This window comes from Taurulus bubalis (genome assembly GCF_910589615.1).
Source record: "Taurulus bubalis genome assembly, chromosome: 5".
In the NCBI taxonomy this organism is placed as follows: domain Eukaryota; kingdom Metazoa; phylum Chordata; class Actinopteri; order Perciformes; family Cottidae; genus Taurulus; species Taurulus bubalis.
The window spans coordinates 17,181,611-17,200,705 of NC_136593.1; the positions used below are offsets into that span (position 1 = coordinate 17,181,611).

At 40.5% G+C, this 19,095-nt stretch overlaps 1 protein-coding gene across 1 annotated transcript in view; it reads left to right on the forward strand.

Moving 5' to 3' along the window:
* slc2a9l2 (solute carrier family 2 member 9, like 2) overlaps positions 1–19,095 on the forward strand; it is a gene marked incomplete at both ends in the record, with an annotated part of 85,823 nt that overhangs the window by 58,044 nt on the left and 8,684 nt on the right. Inside the window, one exon of the mRNA XM_079218757.1 lies at positions 11,425–11,552. Within this exon, the coding sequence (XP_079074883.1) occupies positions 11,425–11,552 (128 nt within the window). The remainder of the gene's footprint in view (positions 1–11,424; positions 11,553–19,095) is intronic.

A 19,095-nucleotide genomic window follows, 5' to 3' on the forward strand; every position in this document is an offset into this window, starting at 1 on the left:
TTAGGACATTTACAGTTTTCAGGGCTGATATCTGAAAGTACGAACATGAACCCGGGAGTGCAACTGAACTCCAAACCACAGCAATCCAGTTACGAGTTCACTGAGGTACTGAGAGTTGAATGGGTATGGGGTTGCATGATAATCTCCTGTTTAAATGGTTTTACTTGTACAGCACTTTTGTTCTCGTCTTCCAACCTCTCACAGCGCTTTGGCACTACTTGTCATCATTCACACTCATTCATACACTGATGGCCATTAGGACTAACTAACATTCATGCAAAACAGCTACGAGAGCAATTTTTGGTGTTAAGTGTTTGGGCAAGGACGCATCGACATGGACTAGCGGAGTCAGTGGTTTGAACCGCCGATCCTCTGATTGAAGGACGACCCTGCTCTACCACTGTATTTGTTCACGAAAACTGTGCACGTAAACAAAACGTGTACGTGGTGATGCCAGCTGGCCTGTCCACATCGTTGTTGCCTTTTAAGCTGTTATGAACAATGCCCTCCAAGGGATTCTCCAAATATTTGTTTTGGTTTATTCAAATGAAAGGTTTTCATGCTTATGGCAACATACTCAGCACGTGAAGTTATTGCTCAAAAAGTCTTGACAGTAACTATTTGTTCTTTGCAAACATCTACGTATACGATTCATTTCAATGCTCTCAGAGGAACGCTATAGTTTCACACAGAGTTTAAAGGCTTAACAGGCCTTTTGAAGAATGAATGTGCAGCATCATTATTCCCAAAGTTTCTACTGACTATCCCTGACCTGAAACACTCATTTATAGTGGAGGACGCTTCTGAGGGGGAACATTTAGTCCTTTGTGACTGCAAGCTCCACATGTGCTCAATTAAAGTCCTCCAAGCAGTGTCCTTCTGACTTCTCTGTGCCCAACCCCAGGAAATCTTGCTCTTATTGTTACTGGATTTTAATCCTGGGATTCCTCCCTACCGCAACAGTTTATTCTAATATCATCAGTGTTGCAGACAGGATCGTGAATGCTGCATATTTTATCCCGAAGCCTGAATGACCATCAGCAAGTTAAACACCCAGTGTGATTAATCATTGTGTTTTCTGTCTTCATGGACTGCCATGTGATATTTCTTTCTAATCAGTCTAATTAAAATATGACCTTGACACCCTGCAGTTTTCTGTCACAGACCTCAGAGAACTGCAGGGTGGACTGTGATCCAGCGGCTCAGGAGTTTAAGTGCTGCTGTTCATAGTCAGCAAGACCACTTCCAGTTTCTGGAAAAAAAGAGCAGGTACATCCTGTTAATGGGTCCGGCTATCAGCATGTTATATATGAGTATCTATTTAATAATACGATTATTGTGTATTGAATGTGGATGTGGATTTTTAAATCTGGAATGTGCTGCCCTCTCACATTTGGTATTTTCATTGGATTTTGGGTCGAGCACTCCACAGTGAATCTTAGCTCAGTAAGAAGGACATTTTTATCTCCGGCCCCCTTCCCGCCGTGGCATCGCCGTTGCATCTTCACATCTAGCTGCAGATGTAATGTTGTCGTTTACAATTTGGCTTTATCAACAATTGTATTCTGTTCGGAGAACACTCTTTTATGTTTAAAAGTTAATGCTGCAAACATATTTTATCCCAACCTCTCCAACTCCTGTATCTGTGCTCTGGAAAACCACACATGTGCAGGTAGTCCTGGCACTTAATGACGTCCACAAGGGCTTAGTGCTCTCAGTTTTGATTTCGCTATAAACTTCACCACTTTGACTGTACGTTTAGCCTAACCCCTTTTAGGCCTATTGAATCTATTATTAAGATCCACGGACCTGGCACCTTAGCACGACTTCCCCCGACATGTAAAGCTTTTAAAAGCATCCGTCTTTATTATAGATGTAGTATGTAGGCTAATAGCAGGTATCATGCTTCCTGTGCTTAATACACATTTCTAGTACTCATGTTGCAAATGCTTTTTTACAAAAAAAGGTCTCTCTTAAATAAATCTTCTATTTTCCAGGATTTTAGAGAAATCTATAAGAAAAAGAAGTTAAAAATGCTAGAGCTCTGTATTTTTCGATCCTTATTAAAAAGATCCAATAGCACATGACTCCTCCAAGTGTCAGTATGGATTTCTTTCCGTAGAAATGTGAAGAATCTTTCACCTTCTATGTCAACGTCTCAAGCATTAGTATGCACATCCTCCTGCACAGGACACAAAGATGTATACTGCCTTCTTTGAGTGCTTTGACACAATATCTATTGACACTCTCGCTTAGCCGATTAATAAAATGAAGCCTTCTTTGTGTGCTCTCAACATGCTGCCTTAGAGATTTCTAAAAGGAGTTTATAGATCAGTTAGTATTATCTCCATAATTAACACGTCATTATGACTCGGTTTCTTTTAATGTAATTGTTCAACCTCTTCTAAAAAAGAAAACTCTTTAGCCTGTAACATCCTGGATAATGTCAGATCAATATCCAACAGCCCTTTCTGTCAAAGGTGCTAGAAAAAGGTTTTGTTGGACAATGAATCGCTGTTTAAAGATATTTCAGTCTGGATTTCTGGCTAATCACAGTACAGAGACTGCACTCCTCAAAGGGATGAATGGCATGTTGGTTGCAGTCATTCCTACGCAGGTGACACTCAGTTATATCTCTCTTTTAAACACAATAATTTATATCAAATTAATACACTCGGCATCCTTGACCTCAAATGCTGGATGGCTCAGAACTTCCTGCAGCCAGATATTGTTAAGATTGAGGTCATTGTTATTGGCCCTGGCACAGTTGATGCTTATACTTCAAAACATACAACCAAGACCGTGACATACAGCAGTATACTGCGACGGAGAGAGCCTAAATTACCAGATGTATTGACATTGTGACTGTCACGAAGACCACCGACCCCCAGGCTAATTCAAAGCCTTGGAAGCTGGAATGAGAGGTCCGTAGGCTGCTGAGGACCAGGAACGCTACAGCCACCAGAGCTGGTGACACAGCTGAACTGAGCACAGCCAGAGCTAACCAACACCGAGCTTCTGTTTGCCAAAAAGACAGCCCGTCATTTCAAAGACAGTAGAGGCACACTGAGCCCGTGGCAGGGGATTCAGACCTTCACAGCAGGCCTATTACAGCAACGTGTCTCTGTGGAAGCAACTCAACAATTTCTTTGCACATTTTGAAGCTCTAAACAACACACTTGCACAGAGGACAACACTTCCTCTCAAAGACCTTTCCCCAGCGAGCATGAAGAAAACAGGAATGATAAATGCCTGCAAGGCTGCTGGTCCAGACAACATACTCGATTGTGTGTTTAAAGATGGTGCAGAAGAGGTCAAGGATGTCCTCACGGACATTTTCAAAAGCTTGTTGAATCTGTCTGTTGACCTTACTTGCTTCAAAGCCACCATTGTCATGCCCGCCCTGCCAATAAAATGCTGATGTGGGTCACCTCAGCAATGACAGGAGAAACTACAGGAATGGGATGAACCAACTGGCCATGTAATGTAAAGATAAACATTTGTTATTGATTTCAAGAGAGCCGACACCCCACACGGTACTGCTCAATATTTTGTATTATTGTGTATATCACTGAGGACCTCTTCTGGACAAATAACGCTGCATCACTGGCCCAGAAAGTCCATAAGCATCTTTACTTTCTCTGGAAATTAAGGAGAGCAAGAGCCCTGGCACCTATCATGTGCTCCTTCTACCGAGGCATCATGGAGAGCATTCTGACCAGCTGCATCACTGTGTGGTTTGGGAGATGCACAGCCTTCAGCTGCTAGTCCCTGCAGCACATAGTGAAGGCCACTAGGAAGATCACTGGTGCCTCACTCGCCTCCCTCTGGGACATTTACAACATCTGCCTAGCCTGCAAAGCAGCAGTCATGAGTGACCCCCATCCATCCCTCACACAGCCTCTTCAGTCTCCTGCCATCTGGGAGAAGATGCCGGAGCCTTAGGGCCTGTTTCACCAGACCTGGTAACAGCTTTAAACATCAAGCTGTCAGGATGCTGAACTCTCCTCCCTCTGCCTCTAAAAAGCCGGACTGTAATTTACCAATCGCCACACAGCACTAGCCCTCAGAACTTTCCTTATACATGCACACACACACACACACACACACACACACACACACACACACACACACACACACACACACACACACACACACACACACACGTCTTCATACTATTTGATTAATCTTGAAAATGTTGTACAATTTGGTTTTCATCTCAGTATTTTTTTTAACTGTATTTCGATCCTGTCTGAGACTTTGATCATAACCTCAACTTTAATAACGATTTATAACGTACACAGACTGGTGGTTCAATAGAAGAGTTGATTTTGCAGGAATGACACTATGTATCTGCTGAAAGTAAATACAGTGATAGCAGCAACACCCTAATATTTTGCGATTGAACCCGGCCTGTCAACACAGTTTCTCAAATGTTATGTGCCCCATTTATAATTTAGGGTATTTGAATGTATTGTATATCCATTCCTAACCTTCTCAGCCATTAAAAAGGATTGATGTTACACTGATCAACGAAACAGATGAGTTAGTTAAAACCGCTGTCAGAATCAATTGCAAGTGCAAAACGCAGTGGCCTCTGGTGCTGCCTTCTAATCGCTGTCCTGTCATCTGTGGCTCTCTGCCTGAGGCACAATGTATCAAGGCTCTGGCCCTGGTCGAGTTCGGGTGACCCCTGTGGAGTTGTGATGTCTCAAGAGGTCAAGCTGAAACAGAAAGCATGCGCATAATAATATTTTCTGTCTGATATTCTCTAATTATGTATGGGCTTTTAAATCTGGCACCACCAATAGTTATCCGTTATAGAAATTGTGTGTCCTTTAAAACTAGTTCTGATACATATACATACATCGTGTATATTTATTGAATGTCTTGATTTAAATCAGTAATGTATTTTTACCTTGTCGCTGCTGAATTGACTGAGTCGCCAAATTAATTTCGTTGTATTGAGGTCAGAACTTTGCACCAGCAAAGCAACATTTGTACGTGGGAGTTGTCTTGAACTTGCATGTCTTGTTTTGTATTGTGTGAATCGATGCATGCATTGCCCACCTGCTCGGTGTTGCGCATGCAGCATGAACATATTCTAATCTGAACATCTCCAGCTGTTTTAATGGATGATGCATTCACCAGTTTGACTTTGATTTGAATCCCTCCATCGGGAAAATAAATATAGTACGTACATGTCTCAGTGTAGGCATTTATGCATGTCGCTTTGGTCTAAATTAATCTATAAAAAAATAGACAACAGCAGCTATAACACTTCCCATCGTTTGTAGAACAAGTGGGCACATACATAGGCATATAGGCTTTTTAATTCCTTCAAAATACTGATCAATTATTGGTTAATAAGGAGTTTTGCACCAAAGCAGACGTTTCATTTAAATTGTTTCATTACGTTCAGTGCTTTGCTGTTGTGTTAAGTTGAAGGCAAGCCTGCAAACTTTCATCTCATGTGATTCAACACATGCTGTTTCCTCTGAGGCCAAGAGGATACGCTGGACAAATTACATACATGGTCTAATTAGTGGACAGTCCACAAACTGTCAAACCAGCAAGATGCATTTGGCTCGACATGGAACATGCTGTGTCAACAAGTGCATTGTGGGAAATATGACGAATACAGGATGCAGCTAGCATATCAGGCTTCTATTTCTAGCGGAGGCCTGATTGATCAGCGTTTATAAAGAAAACCCCATCATTTGAGTTATTGTATTCTCCTGCTTGCACACACAGGCTTCACACATCATTAGGTGCACAAGTCCCTGGAAAACACTATTTTGTACTGAGCGGATTATTTTCTGAACTGATCTAAAGCGAGCACTCACAAACCGAACACACACACACACACACACACACACACACACACACACACACACACACACACATACAAATTGGCCCCGTGGGCTAGCCGCCCCACCCTCCTCCCCGCAGCATGTGCGAAGCGGATTTGTCCTCTTCCGGCAGAACTGAGAGCTGTGTCGTTGTGGCTGCACCCAGAATATCTTCCTATGAGATTTCCTGTTTGCTGTTTGTCCCGCTCATTGATTAAGGTTGGATATCCTTCATCAGAGGGACTCCTAACAGCCGAGAGAAGCACGACAAAACACAAACATCTTCACTTGACTTGCAGTTTTGTAGTTAATTAATTATAATGTATTGTATTTGGTGTTCACAATGTAAAACAAATCAGATTAGAGCAGTACTATGTCAATAACAACTGCAGCTGACATTTCAACTTTTATTTTGTTGACAAAATTAGAGGAAAACATCAGCTGTTCAATGCAATATCTGTAAATATTGTGAGTGATTTTATGTTAATTAGAGGGAAACAAAAAGGAAAATCCTTGCAGGTAATTTTTAGGTAACTTGGGCTAATATCAGAAGCTCTTATGTTCAGTTCAATATTTGTATTACCAGCTGCTTCTGTCTATTTTGGTTGATTCTTGAATCTTAGGCTACAGTACTTTCTCACCAAGCCAGCTAAACTTGAAAATAAATCTCAGTTTTATATTTGGGTGAATCTGAAAGTTCTGCATGCTAATGATCAGTATGTGATCGGATTAGACAGAGCACATCTTTGTTGAAAAGTCTGTTCATCCTGCCCAACTTTGGATATCGAGATCCAATCACAATGCTCCGGAGACAATGAGAATGATTTTATTATCACCAGGTACCAGGTGTAAATCCAGATAGTGTGTCCAGATACAGATCACTTGATAATAACAGTCTAAATTGTGCCTTTGTGTGGAAGTAGAAAACGGAGCTTCTCCAAAACGTACTCTCGGCTGCTGTGCAGCTTGAGTTAAAAGGACTCTTTTCTGTTTCTTCTCACATTCTCTGTGATCAGAGGTTCAGCAAACCCAAGAGTCGTACACTGTCGGACACACACTTCCGACAGTATACAGTGGAAAAAGAAAATATTAGCCACTTGTACATATTGCTATTATATCACATATCTGCACTGCCTGTGACCATTCATTTAAATGATCGGTCTGTAATATGCCATGATTGCTATAGTGCAATCTGGCCAACACACACACACACACACACACACACACACACACACACACACACACACACACACACACACACACACACACACACACACACACACACACACACACACAGTCACTTGTAATCAGCTGGTCACATTTGTTTCACAGCAAGGCATCTTATACATATAATGAGATGGTTTATTATTGCAAGCAATTAAATGTAAGAGAATGATGAGGGGTGATGTGAGCCATAACTCCCTTCATTCAGCTCCAAATGAAAGGGCTTCTGTTGAAGCAACAAATAACCTGTTGTGTAGGTATAATGCAACATCCATAGATTTAGAAGATGTTTTTGTGCTTTTTTCAGATGGTAAAAGATAAATTGCTGAACTAACGCCTTAAGTCATTTATACAAAGAGGTTGATGTAATCAAACAGACTCCGCCTGGTCAATCAGTTAATAATCAGTTTACTTTTATTCGTGTCTCTTCTTCTTTATCTTGTTGTTTGTGCAGTTTCAAAAACATCACCGTTCACATGTAAATGCAAATTTTTAAATGCTATCAGTAAAATATTCAAGCAAAACATTTCACACCAACATAGACCCGTTATCTTGCTTTTTTGTTTTTTCTTGTTTGAATAATTTCTTACTGACTGAATCTTTTTTTTATTTTAGACATTAAACAGCTGCCATTATGTCCAAGTATAAAATAATGATTCTGCTTTTTTTGGGCACAAAGGAATAAATACCTCCAGTATCGCCATGACCTGCTGCTTATGCTGTTCTGACCTAAATTGCTCGATAACACGGCCTGTCATAAGCTATTGCATAAGTGTTCTGCTGAGTTCAGGGCTGTTTGACCTGCCAAACTCTAACAAAATAACCTGGGATGTTGAAATAAAAGTATCTAGTTTTTGAGACAAAAATTAAGTAATTATCAAAAGTAAATTCTAAATACAAATTTACGTGGATGAGGATTTTACTTTTAGAAATCTTTATACGACTACTTTAAGTCTGCAGTAGCAGCATTTTTCCTTTAACTGTACTCCTAACTTGAGAAATGTGTTCTACATTGCTCCCCAGTACTCTCCACTGAGTTTGCAATAGTCTGTCATGATGGATTACTATTATTACATTTGAACTCAGTGGGCCACGTTTGTTGATTTTTAAGCCTCCAAAGTTGATGTCATGGTCCACCAAAACATCCAAATGTCAACATCTGGGCCCTATTCCTCGTACATGGTTCAACAAAGTCGATCAAATGTCCTATTATCCAGCTTAAATTACCGAGATGATTGACGTCAGGCTATGTCGGTTCCTCAAATGCTGATCCGCCCTCAAACAGTCTCGTTAATTCGAACAAGACGTCAGTCATCTGGATAATTGTGCATGCACGCTCCTCTTCAAAAGGGAGGATAGTTGAGCACAGATTCCATGATCTTCTAACGCTACAATGGCAAATAAACTCAGAGGAACAGCCTCTTTTTTCTCAGCTGAGGAGCAGGAGATGATCATGAACGCATGTGAGGAAGTCAAGTCCATAATCATTGCAAAGTCTAAAGCTGCATTTACAGCCAATGCGTTGCAAATATCTGTGACGCGTTGGCTATGAAGACAGCATAACACTGCCCCCGCTGCAAGATATAAGCATCACAAAATATTAAGTTAAAGGTGTCAGTGTTGGGAAAATGTATCGGCTAATTTTAAGTGCCTCATCACCCCAATCAATCAGATTTATATTTCTTTAAATGTGCCTGCTGGCAGTAGTATACTAATTAATATATACTTATGGGGGTATATGTACTATATGCGCGTATGTATCATGTACTATATATGTGTATATACATGTATGTGTAGATTACCATATAACTAGGAGTTTGAATCTGTATGATCAGTATGTATCTATTATTCATAATCAGAAATTCAATCAATTGAAGCAGTGAAAAGGAATTGTGTGTGATTCTCTGTATTCTTATCATGAGTCCACCTTAATAATTTTCTCATATAATGATATGTACGGCGAACTAATAACACTGTCATATAATTATGAGTGCTTTAACACATTCATAAGTTTCTTAAGCGCTAAATAAACGTTACGAACAGCACGCCAAGCAGGGGCTTTCCCGATGTTCTCCGCATCGCAGACACTACATCCATGTACCACGTCCAAAAAAGCTCAACGCTATGATCAAGTCTGTGAGACACTCTGTGATCCAGTCTGCATACAGTATGTGAGACGGTCAATGCTCGGCTGCGCCATGTGGTTTTAAATGTACGGTTTGATGAGGTCTCGGCAGAATCGATAGCGCTCGTACAGGAAATCATCATGATTGCTTATCTCGAAGAACTCTCTCCCTATAAAACTAATATAACTAATATTGCTCTTTTATCAATGAGAAAGGGAGCTGCCTTTCTTGTCCAGTGGGAGTGGACATCTTATCCAGTGATTTTCAGTTAACCCTGCGCTGGAGCAGGTTAAGGGATTTGGATGTGTTGCTATGGTGATTTTTCCAAACTTGCTTCGTGGAACCGAAAAGCCTGACCTGTGTCATCTTATCCTGAAAAGTATCCAGCTAACTCGGTAAGCCAGGTACGAGGAATAGGGCCCTGCTCTCGGGGGTTTGGAAATGTTGGTTGCACATTGTACTCGGGGAAAGGCCCGAGGAATTTTTCACTTTCAACAAGTGGGCCACCATATTACAATATTTAAACTGTGGTTGCAGTATGTCAAGATATTAATGATAATGTTTCAGAATAGTGGAAAGAAAACCTCATAAAATAAATATTTAGGTGTTTGTTTTACTACACTTTTCAAAATGCACCAACAGTTGGCATTAGATGATTACAAATCATCATTTTTATTTATATTTTTTGAATTATCAGCAGAGATTTTAAGATTGAAGTAATTTTGCATATGCAAAAGTTGTGTATTAAGTTGCTTTTAAAGTTGTATTCTAAGAGTCAAAGAAAGTTTGAAAAGTGTTTATTTTCTTTTTACAAGTCAAACTCATAGACAACTAAGATTTCAATTCAGTGAAATAAATGTGGTGATTGTATCTCCGTAGTGGCCTGAAACGGTAATATGAGCTTTATCTGATGAACTGGATTATGTGTTGAGGGAATTGAATAGGACTATGGAATGTGGATTTAAAGGGCCAGACACGTACGACTATTCATTACACGAGGAGGGCGAGAAGAACACAAGATAATATCGAAGAGATTAAACATCACCTCCTATTTGAACTTGTTCACACCATCGTGCCTTGTATGAATATATATGATAATATGAACACAAAGCCTCTTCAATGACGCATAATGCATGATAAACATACTTTGTGTGTTTTTGAACATTTTTGATGATATATTTTCACTTCACTTATAATAACATTATAATGCAACACTGAATATAATGCATTAGAAAACGATCATAATAAAACAACTATGGGAATTATAATACTTTATGATTCTTGCAAAAAGAAATGTCAGTGTGTGACCAGTAATTATGAAGTATTATGATGCGTGGCCTTATATGTCATTATAAGTAGGGATGGGTAAAAATAAATAAGTACATACAAAACACGCTTCAAACTACAGCTTCAAACCTTTTAACTTCAAACTATAAAAATATATATTTAAAAAAAGAATAGACACCAGTCCAATCAGGTGGCCTGATGGGATCGTGTGCAACAGAACTCAGACACTGTTGGATCCTAAAACTGCTGCTTTACTGGACGACACGTCATCATTCATATCAACTGGAGAGATTTGTTCCATCAAGCTGAGGACGGACGTTCAAAAGCTCGTGCTCGTGTCTGCAGCGATCTCTGTGTGCGCGCACTGTGTGTGTGAGCGCTGGAAGCCCCGCCCCCTCGAGCCCCGCTCTGCATGCAGGCGGACAGAGAGCAGAGCAGCGAGAGCGCTCAGATCCGCGCTATTTTAACAACCGTTTTTAGCGTGCGGGCACCGCGCTACCTTTTTAGTATCTATATACCGTGCAACTTTACAGAGTAATGCAAAAAAAACAAAAGTATTTAAATCGGCTCAGGCACCGGAAGGAAGCACCGAAATCTGCGTTGCTTTTCGGTCCGGTAGGTACCGGACGTGTTGGAACCGGTGCTATACTGGCACCGGTTCTCGGTACCCAACCCTAATTATAAGGGACAATGCCATAAAGGGTATTAAGTTATATTTTATTAGTGCTTATAAGTATACAGTGCTAGAAGCATATTATGACACATAAGCAATATTAAGAGGTGTAATGTTCACCCTGCAGTAGGATTAAACAATGAACAATCTATTTACACTTCCTGTGGTATGTAAGCACAGAATACTTAACGCTCAGAGCTGTTGGTTTCTGTTATCAATCAGCGGGTTGTTATAACTAATGCTCTGCTTCCTTCTCTGTCAGGTGGCATCCCATTTATCTTGACCGGAGAACTGTTTGAACAGTCCTACCGGCCCGCCGCCTTCATGATCGCTGGCATCGTAAACTGGCTGTCCAACTTTGCCGTTGGCCTCCTGTTCCCATTCATTCAAGTGAGTTACCTCACCTAACTGTATGCACGTGTACACAATAGTTTTGGGGTCAGGTTTTAGAACGTCGATGTGAGTGACACTTTTCTAAAATAAAGCATTGCACACACACACACACACACACACACACACACACACACACACACACACACACACACACACACACACACAGTAAGTCATCTATGTTTGTCACTTCAGCCGTTGCCATTACAGATTAATCCTTACAGTGGCTGCCTGGTCTCCACCAGCATCCCCACCTCTCATTCGTCAACACACTTGCTATTTTTATTTTATATTTTAATTATATGAAACTATTGAGCTCTAATGGTTGTCTTTGGACAGTGACTAATGTTCAGGTTTTTCACTAATGCTATTATCTTAATGATCAGAGTGTTTCTGACGGAACATGTGTGGCATTTTTTGTTCCTTTTTAGCAAATTGAAAACCAACACTGGATTATACAAACAAGCTGTGACAGATGTTCTTCATTGATTCATACTTGTTCAACTAAATGTAATGGAAATTCGCTCTAGTCCTCTGAGCTTTGGTGAAATGTGCTTTTAAAGTCAGACCTGACTTAACAATACGAGATATGGAAATACTGCTTTGATTGCTGTGAGCCAGTGAGATCACCACCTTGGGTTGCAGAGCAGTGAGGCACAGCAGTGTGTTGTTGATGTTGGGCCTTTGCTTTAATAACTATACTGTGATTATAAAGCACAGCTTTTATTTCCCTTGTTAGTGTGGTGATCTGTGAGATTTTTACCACATAATTGCAATATATTGGCAGCGCAACATCCTGTAACGGGGATATCAAGTCTCTTTATAGGTTGGGCCATATTTGGGAATTAGAGTCAGGATGTCTTAGCCTCTTCTGCTTCAATTTATATATTTGTTATGCTTCAGATGTTTTTCAAGTTAGTTTCTTTCTTATGCAGATTGATTTCAGTACGTGACCTTGGTATTGGGTTGTGGGCTCTGTCAGAGCACCCAGCAGTACTGTAAAGATCCAGTGTGGGCACTGATTGTTGTGCTGCTGACATGCTGCTTTTGCTGCTCGGCCTTGTAAGCAAGGTGTTACTGGTGAAACGTGAGATGTGACAGGAAAGCTGACAAAGACACAGAAGCACTTTCAAAGCCCTATAGGTGCTGTAGTTGTTTGTTGCTATCGAAATAATAGAATTGTTCCTTTTTTTGGTTTAAGTAAGGATGCTTTAAGGTGTGTTTTTTCCAGCCAGTACAGACGTAAATAAGAAAATACACTGAGCAATAAAAAGCAGTGATGTTAAAACGGAAGTGGCTCTTTATTGTGGAATGCACACTTTCTGGTATTAAATCGCCAAAATGAGCATCTTTGAAGTGTCGAGGTAGAACAAGTCTTTATGGGGGCAAATTAGTCTTTAGAGTATTATAAGAACCTACAACCGTTTCAGATGGAAGGTAGTATTAGTGTCTGACCCTGGAATGTTTTTCCTGGAAACTACAGGTTCCTCTTTCAACCTCTAAAACCTGACTGTTGCTCCAGGCGGCTCCGCATCACTGCCTCCTCTCATTTTACCTCCTCTGTCTCTGACTTGCCTCTCCCTCTCTCTTTCTTTTGCTTCACAGTACTCTCGGACTCTTGCTTTCACACTTATATTTTTTAGTTTTTCACTTTACGATCTTTTTACTGAAGCCCCATCTTAATAAAACATAGTGTTTGTACAATTTAGATTACATTTAGAATTGGGTTTAAGGATATTGGTACCTCGGTAGGTATGAAAAGCTAATAAAAGTATAAGGGTAATGTGCACTAGTGCGGTGTAGATTAAATGTGTTGAGTTCGAGAGCTCATGAGCTCAGCAGTCTTATGGCCTGTGGGATGAAGCTGTCCCCGAGCCTGATGGTCCGGGACCGGATGCTGCGGTAGCGTCTGCCAAACGGCAGCAGGCAGAATAGTCTTTGACGATCCCATTTGCCTTCTTGCGGTCCTCTGGGTGTTTCGAGGTTTTCACTTTTCATTCAGACTGTTCACTCATAGGCTGTGTGTGAAATCCCTACCAGTTTACTTCATACTGCAATATGATTAATGTCTGCTATTTTATGTTCAAAATCTGTACGGAATTTATACTCACTGAAGTAAACTGACTATGTTTCACTGGGAAGATGCAAGTCCAGACTGCTCCCTGTCTCCTGTGGTTTTCCACAAGGGTCGGTCCTCGGCCCCCTCCTCTTCATTATCTATATGCTCCCCCTCGGCCGTGTCGTCAGCTGACACAGGATGTCCTTCCACTGTTATGCTGACAACACCCAGCTTTACATCAAAACTGCCCCTCTGCAGCCATGTCATGTCTCACCGCCTGTCTTGGGGAAATAAAAGCGTGGGTGAGCAACAACTTTCTCCAGTTAAACAACAGCAAAACCGACTCCCTCCTTGTTGGCACTCCACACCAGGTTCAGTCACCCTCCATAACTCATCTCACCTTTGACCGTCAGGTCCTACACCTCTCCTCCACAGTCACTAATCTGGGAGTTTGGTTTGACCCTCCCCTGACCTTTACTGACCATATCAAATACCTGTGCAAAACCTCCTTTTACGATCTCAAAAACATCTCCAAACTCCGCCCCACTTTAACCCTGTCAGATGCAGAGAAGCTCGTCCATGCCTTTATCTCCTCAAGACTGGACTACTGTAATTCACTGTTCACGGGGATCACTGGCAAGGACATCCAGAAACTACAATACATCCAAAACAGCGCTGCCAGTATCCTGAAGAGAGTCCGAAAATACACATAATACCCATTCTGCACTCACTACACTGGCTCCCTGTCTCATTCCGGATTGACTACAAAGTCCTACTACAGTCCTCACCCATAAATGCATAAATAGACATTCACCTCCCTACCTACAATAACTCAATACTCCCCAAACCTCCACCCGCACCCTCAGAACTACAAACCGCTCGCTCCTCCGGGTCCCCCACACCAAGCTCCGCACAATGGGCGACCGGGCCTTTTGCTCGGCAGCGCCAGAACTCTGGAACGGTCTCTCTGACCACCTAAGGGCAACTCAGACACTGAACTCTTTTAAGACTGTCCTAAAAACCTTTTTATTCAGGAAGGCATTTTTTTTTACTTGTGTTGATTCATTGTCAGCTATTATCTTTTGAATTTTTTTTTATTAGGGGTTGCTTTAACTATGTTTTTATTTGTTTTACTATATATTGGCTCTGTGGCACGCTGAGTTTCTTTTGAAAGAAAAGTGCCTTTAAAAATTAAGTCTATTATTATTATTATTATTATTATTATTATAGTTGTATCAGTTTTTGGGGTTTTATATATTTTTTAATATGAAAAACAAACAAATTCCCCATGAAATAAGAAAAAGTAATCCCACGTTATTCTTAATGCATCAACACTAATTATTATGAGTGGGTTCGGCGCTGTCCCGGGTGCTGAAATACACAAGAGTATTTTGATAGACAGACGGTCACAAAGCCAGGTATTTTATTTGATATGTTTCAGTCTTTTATTTATTTAATACTTTTTTATAGGACTATATATCACCAAATTTGTTTGTGTGTTCACATTGTGTAGCCGTTTTTGTGCCAATAAAAAGTTGGCTTACATTGAGCTGGCCTTTACCTTTTTGCACAGCAATTTCCGTAATGTATATTTTATTAGCCTTTCTTACCATGTTTGCACTTTGGGATTTTAATCCCACAGATGTCGAGCACTACATATTGGCAACGTCTCTTAAAAGGAAATTAGCTACTTAATTGTAATGCAAAAAAAGCTATAATATTTTATCACATTCTAATTAGATCATTTGTAATTGTGTATTTAAGTCCTATAAACTGATGTCTGAATACGAATGCACATTTAGTTTAATTTATTAAGGATAATTCAAATTGAACAGAAAAGGTGTCAAGAATCATCACTATACATGACCTATCTCTGTCATTTCCTTATGTCCTTAGCTTTTCTCGGGCCAGACCATAGTCAGTGATCAGATACTAAGCAACGCAAACACACTGAACAGACAGGAGCGGATTTACATTCTTCTTTAGAATATGGCTGAGATTAGTGGTGCACGCCCAGCTCCATTGACATGCAGAGATGGGAAGAACTCATCACAGTGGGCACTACAGCAGACTCAGCTTGAAGGAACATCCCGGACAGCTCTGGAACAAACTTGTGGACCAAGACAATCTGCAGTTTGCCGGTCAAGGCCAAAGGCAAGGCCTTCTTCAGCAACAACACTTTCTTTTGCACTTTCTCAAAATGATGTTGATTGAGGGTGTCCGACAACACCAAGGTCAGATAGCAGTTTGGTAACAGGGGGGGTTGGAGAACAGTATTTTGTTATGACCCACCTACATGGAGTAGCACATTTGTCATATCCCGTCAGAAGAACAACATACGAGAGCATAATTTGCATGCTGCTACAGCAATTATAAATGTGTGCCACTTTGTGCAGCATGTGTGAATACTTTGAATAGTGTCCATCATGCGAGTGGGCAGCTGATATAGCCCCTCCCAAGAGGTCTAACCACACAGTGAGAATGTTAAATGCATCTCTGTGCTGAATACGATCTGATTGAAGTTCCATTACAAAAATGCAATTGACCGCATAATCCCTTTCTATTATTACAAGCAGGTTCCGAGGTGTGCTTATCACCAGAGGACTTTGTTCACGGTTAATGCCCCGTGTTTTAATTGATGAAGATCTAAATCAGCAGATTTACTCTGTTGATACTCCCATTATTCCCACGACTTGTTAAAGACTGTCTCATGGGAGCAACACAAACAATTGCTCTTTTATGAGAGCTACTGTAAACAAAATTAGACAAGCTGGGAAAAAGGATAGACAAACTAGGGACTTTGTGTAAGTGAAGCCGACGCAATCAACAAGCAGCCCAGAGGATTTATATGATCTGCGTTGAAAATCTGTAGACAAGATAATGATCCAGATTATGTGCATTTGCTCGTTACGGAGGGGTTTTATTAGGCTGAAGAACAAGAGACGTTTGCTTGGGGAAAAAGTGCACTACAGCCTATATGTGAATTCTGTATTCATCGTCTCCTCCACGGCCTTGAGCTTCATTTTCCCTCTCTTTGGCCCAATCCCAATGCCCTCAACCTTCAACCCTCAGGGACGTATTAACTGACGTCGCCTGGGTAAATAGCTGTGAGTGCAAGGGTTTGAAATGGTACTACATGTTTGATAACACCAAATCATGTTCTTTTATTTGGGGTTGTTTACTGCCTGATTTGAACGAATTCCAGGCTCTTGCCCTACGAGGCGAGAGGTAATTGTTAAAAATCTGTGTACTCGTTTTGGTCAAAACAGACTCAATAACCTCTGATTTCATGCTTCATACTAATGTTTCTTTGTAAATTGAATATGCGAGGCTGAACCTGTGGGCGTCACAATGCTATGAATTGTGGGTATTGAAATCTAATTGAAACTTACAAACTGCAAGAGAGCCCTCAAGCACTCAACGATTTTACAGTGGAACAGCCCTAAACCCTCACGGACTACGCAGGAACACGCCAGAACATCATGGTAATGTCTAACTTGAGTTGTTGGGGAACTGCAGAGACAGGTGATAATTCATTACAATGAGATTTAGTCCCATATTGACATAGCCTAGCAGTTGTATCAACGTCTGCATGTAGTCAACGAGTGACTGTCAAATCAAACAAAGAAAGTTAAATCAAAGTACTTAATGTGAGAAGAATGAACTGACCTGAATTGTCCTGCAGCTTTGAATTCAGTTAATTCGGATGTAAAGTGATGTAAAGCCACGATATTATATTCTCATCTTCTAAAAAGAGAGAAAACTGTGTTTAGGGACTTTATCTTTGGTTATTGGAACCATCTCTGTTCCTCTCTCTGGTAACATCCTTATTGGGCGGTGAATAAATGTGTTAGAAATAGGAGGTTATTGCATTTTTACACTTATCTGTGCTTAAAAATAACCAGCTCTATTCCTCTCCCAGTTAACATCCTTATTGGGCAGTGAATAAATGTGTTAGGAATCTGGTCGATCGATCATACTGGGTAGTTAGATTGTTTTTTTCTGTGCCTTCATTTCAGATGTGAGTGGGTACATTTGTGCTTCGTCTCGTAGTGGAGCTTCACACTGCCTCTTTTAATAATCGCCACGGTCTCTGAACATATGAGACACACTGGTTCTGAACTGCCCAAGGGAAGAATGAACAAACAAGAGTCTGTTCATTCTTGGTTAAAGGTTTTTCTTTTTGGAGAACGCTATGTGAAATAACTTTGATTTTGATCTCTTCTCTCTAGAAAAGCTGCACTCGTGAAAATAAAAGCGCTTCGTCAAAATTAAATAATTCTCAATAATCTATTGGTTGTAGGTCCACCTACAAGGTCATCTGGGTCTGGACCCGAACCACCTATTAGTAACCCCTGCTCTAGACACTACATTTGTATTAATACCGTATAGTAAAAATAAGCTCTATCTATTTATAGAGTATACCATAGATAGACAAGTATAGAGGTTGTTATTGACTAGCAGGGAGGAGAAATCAATGTGAGACTTTTGTGTGAAAAGGTCACATCTGGATTTTTCTATGTGCTCATTTCCTCTAAGTGATGCATTCTTCTTCTTTCTGTTTCTCTGCAGTACACAAGGTCTTCAGCTAAGTGGTTCACTGAGTAGACTTTATCTGCTGTTTGAATTCTTTAACATGTCTCTAGATGTCTCTCTGTCTTTTTAACACACTCTCTCTACTTAGTAGTACTACTACTGAGTAGTTGTCTTACTGTAGGAATAGTTTGGTGTTTGAGCTGTCTGGTTTTGAATCGCACTGTGCTACTATAGAACTTGCACATGTATTGGTTTTATATGAATGTAAGCAGTGTGTGTGTGTGTGTGTGTGTGTGTGTGTGTGTGTGTGTGTGTGTGTGTGTGTGTGTGTGTGTGTGTGTGTGTGTGTGTGTGTGTGTGTGTGTCACGTTTGTGATTCACTCTTATTTTAGCTCTGTTTTTGGTACCTACCAACTCTTGAGGGAAATATCTGGCCCTTTAGTTTCTAAATGCTGCACTATGTTCACCAGCTGCTTACTTCGTCCATTTGACTTTTGCTCTGTGCAGGTGGAGTACAGTGTTTATTTTGCCTTGAAAAGCTTCCTGCTGTACTGCCAAAAATGATGCGGATGAGAGTGAATCACAACAGTAAAATTGAGGGCTGCAAAAGCAAATCATTGAATTAAATGATGCTAAAACACTTCATCAAACTGCAGAGACAGGTGATAATTCATTACTATGAATGACCAATTTCATATACAAATAGTTACAGGTGCAACCATTGTTAATATTCATTAATTTAGTGATTTAAAAAAATCTTGAAACCATCAAAAGAAAGTCAGAGAGAAACATTATTAAACTTGGCAGATTATATGTTTTTACAATAACCTATTCAATTTGATATTTCATTGTAAAAGAGAAGTTCTACTGTCGGCCTTATAATTGCTCTCTGTGCCAAGAACATTGTTTGGTTCAGTTTTTTATAGAGGCAGAACTTTGCCCTTGGTC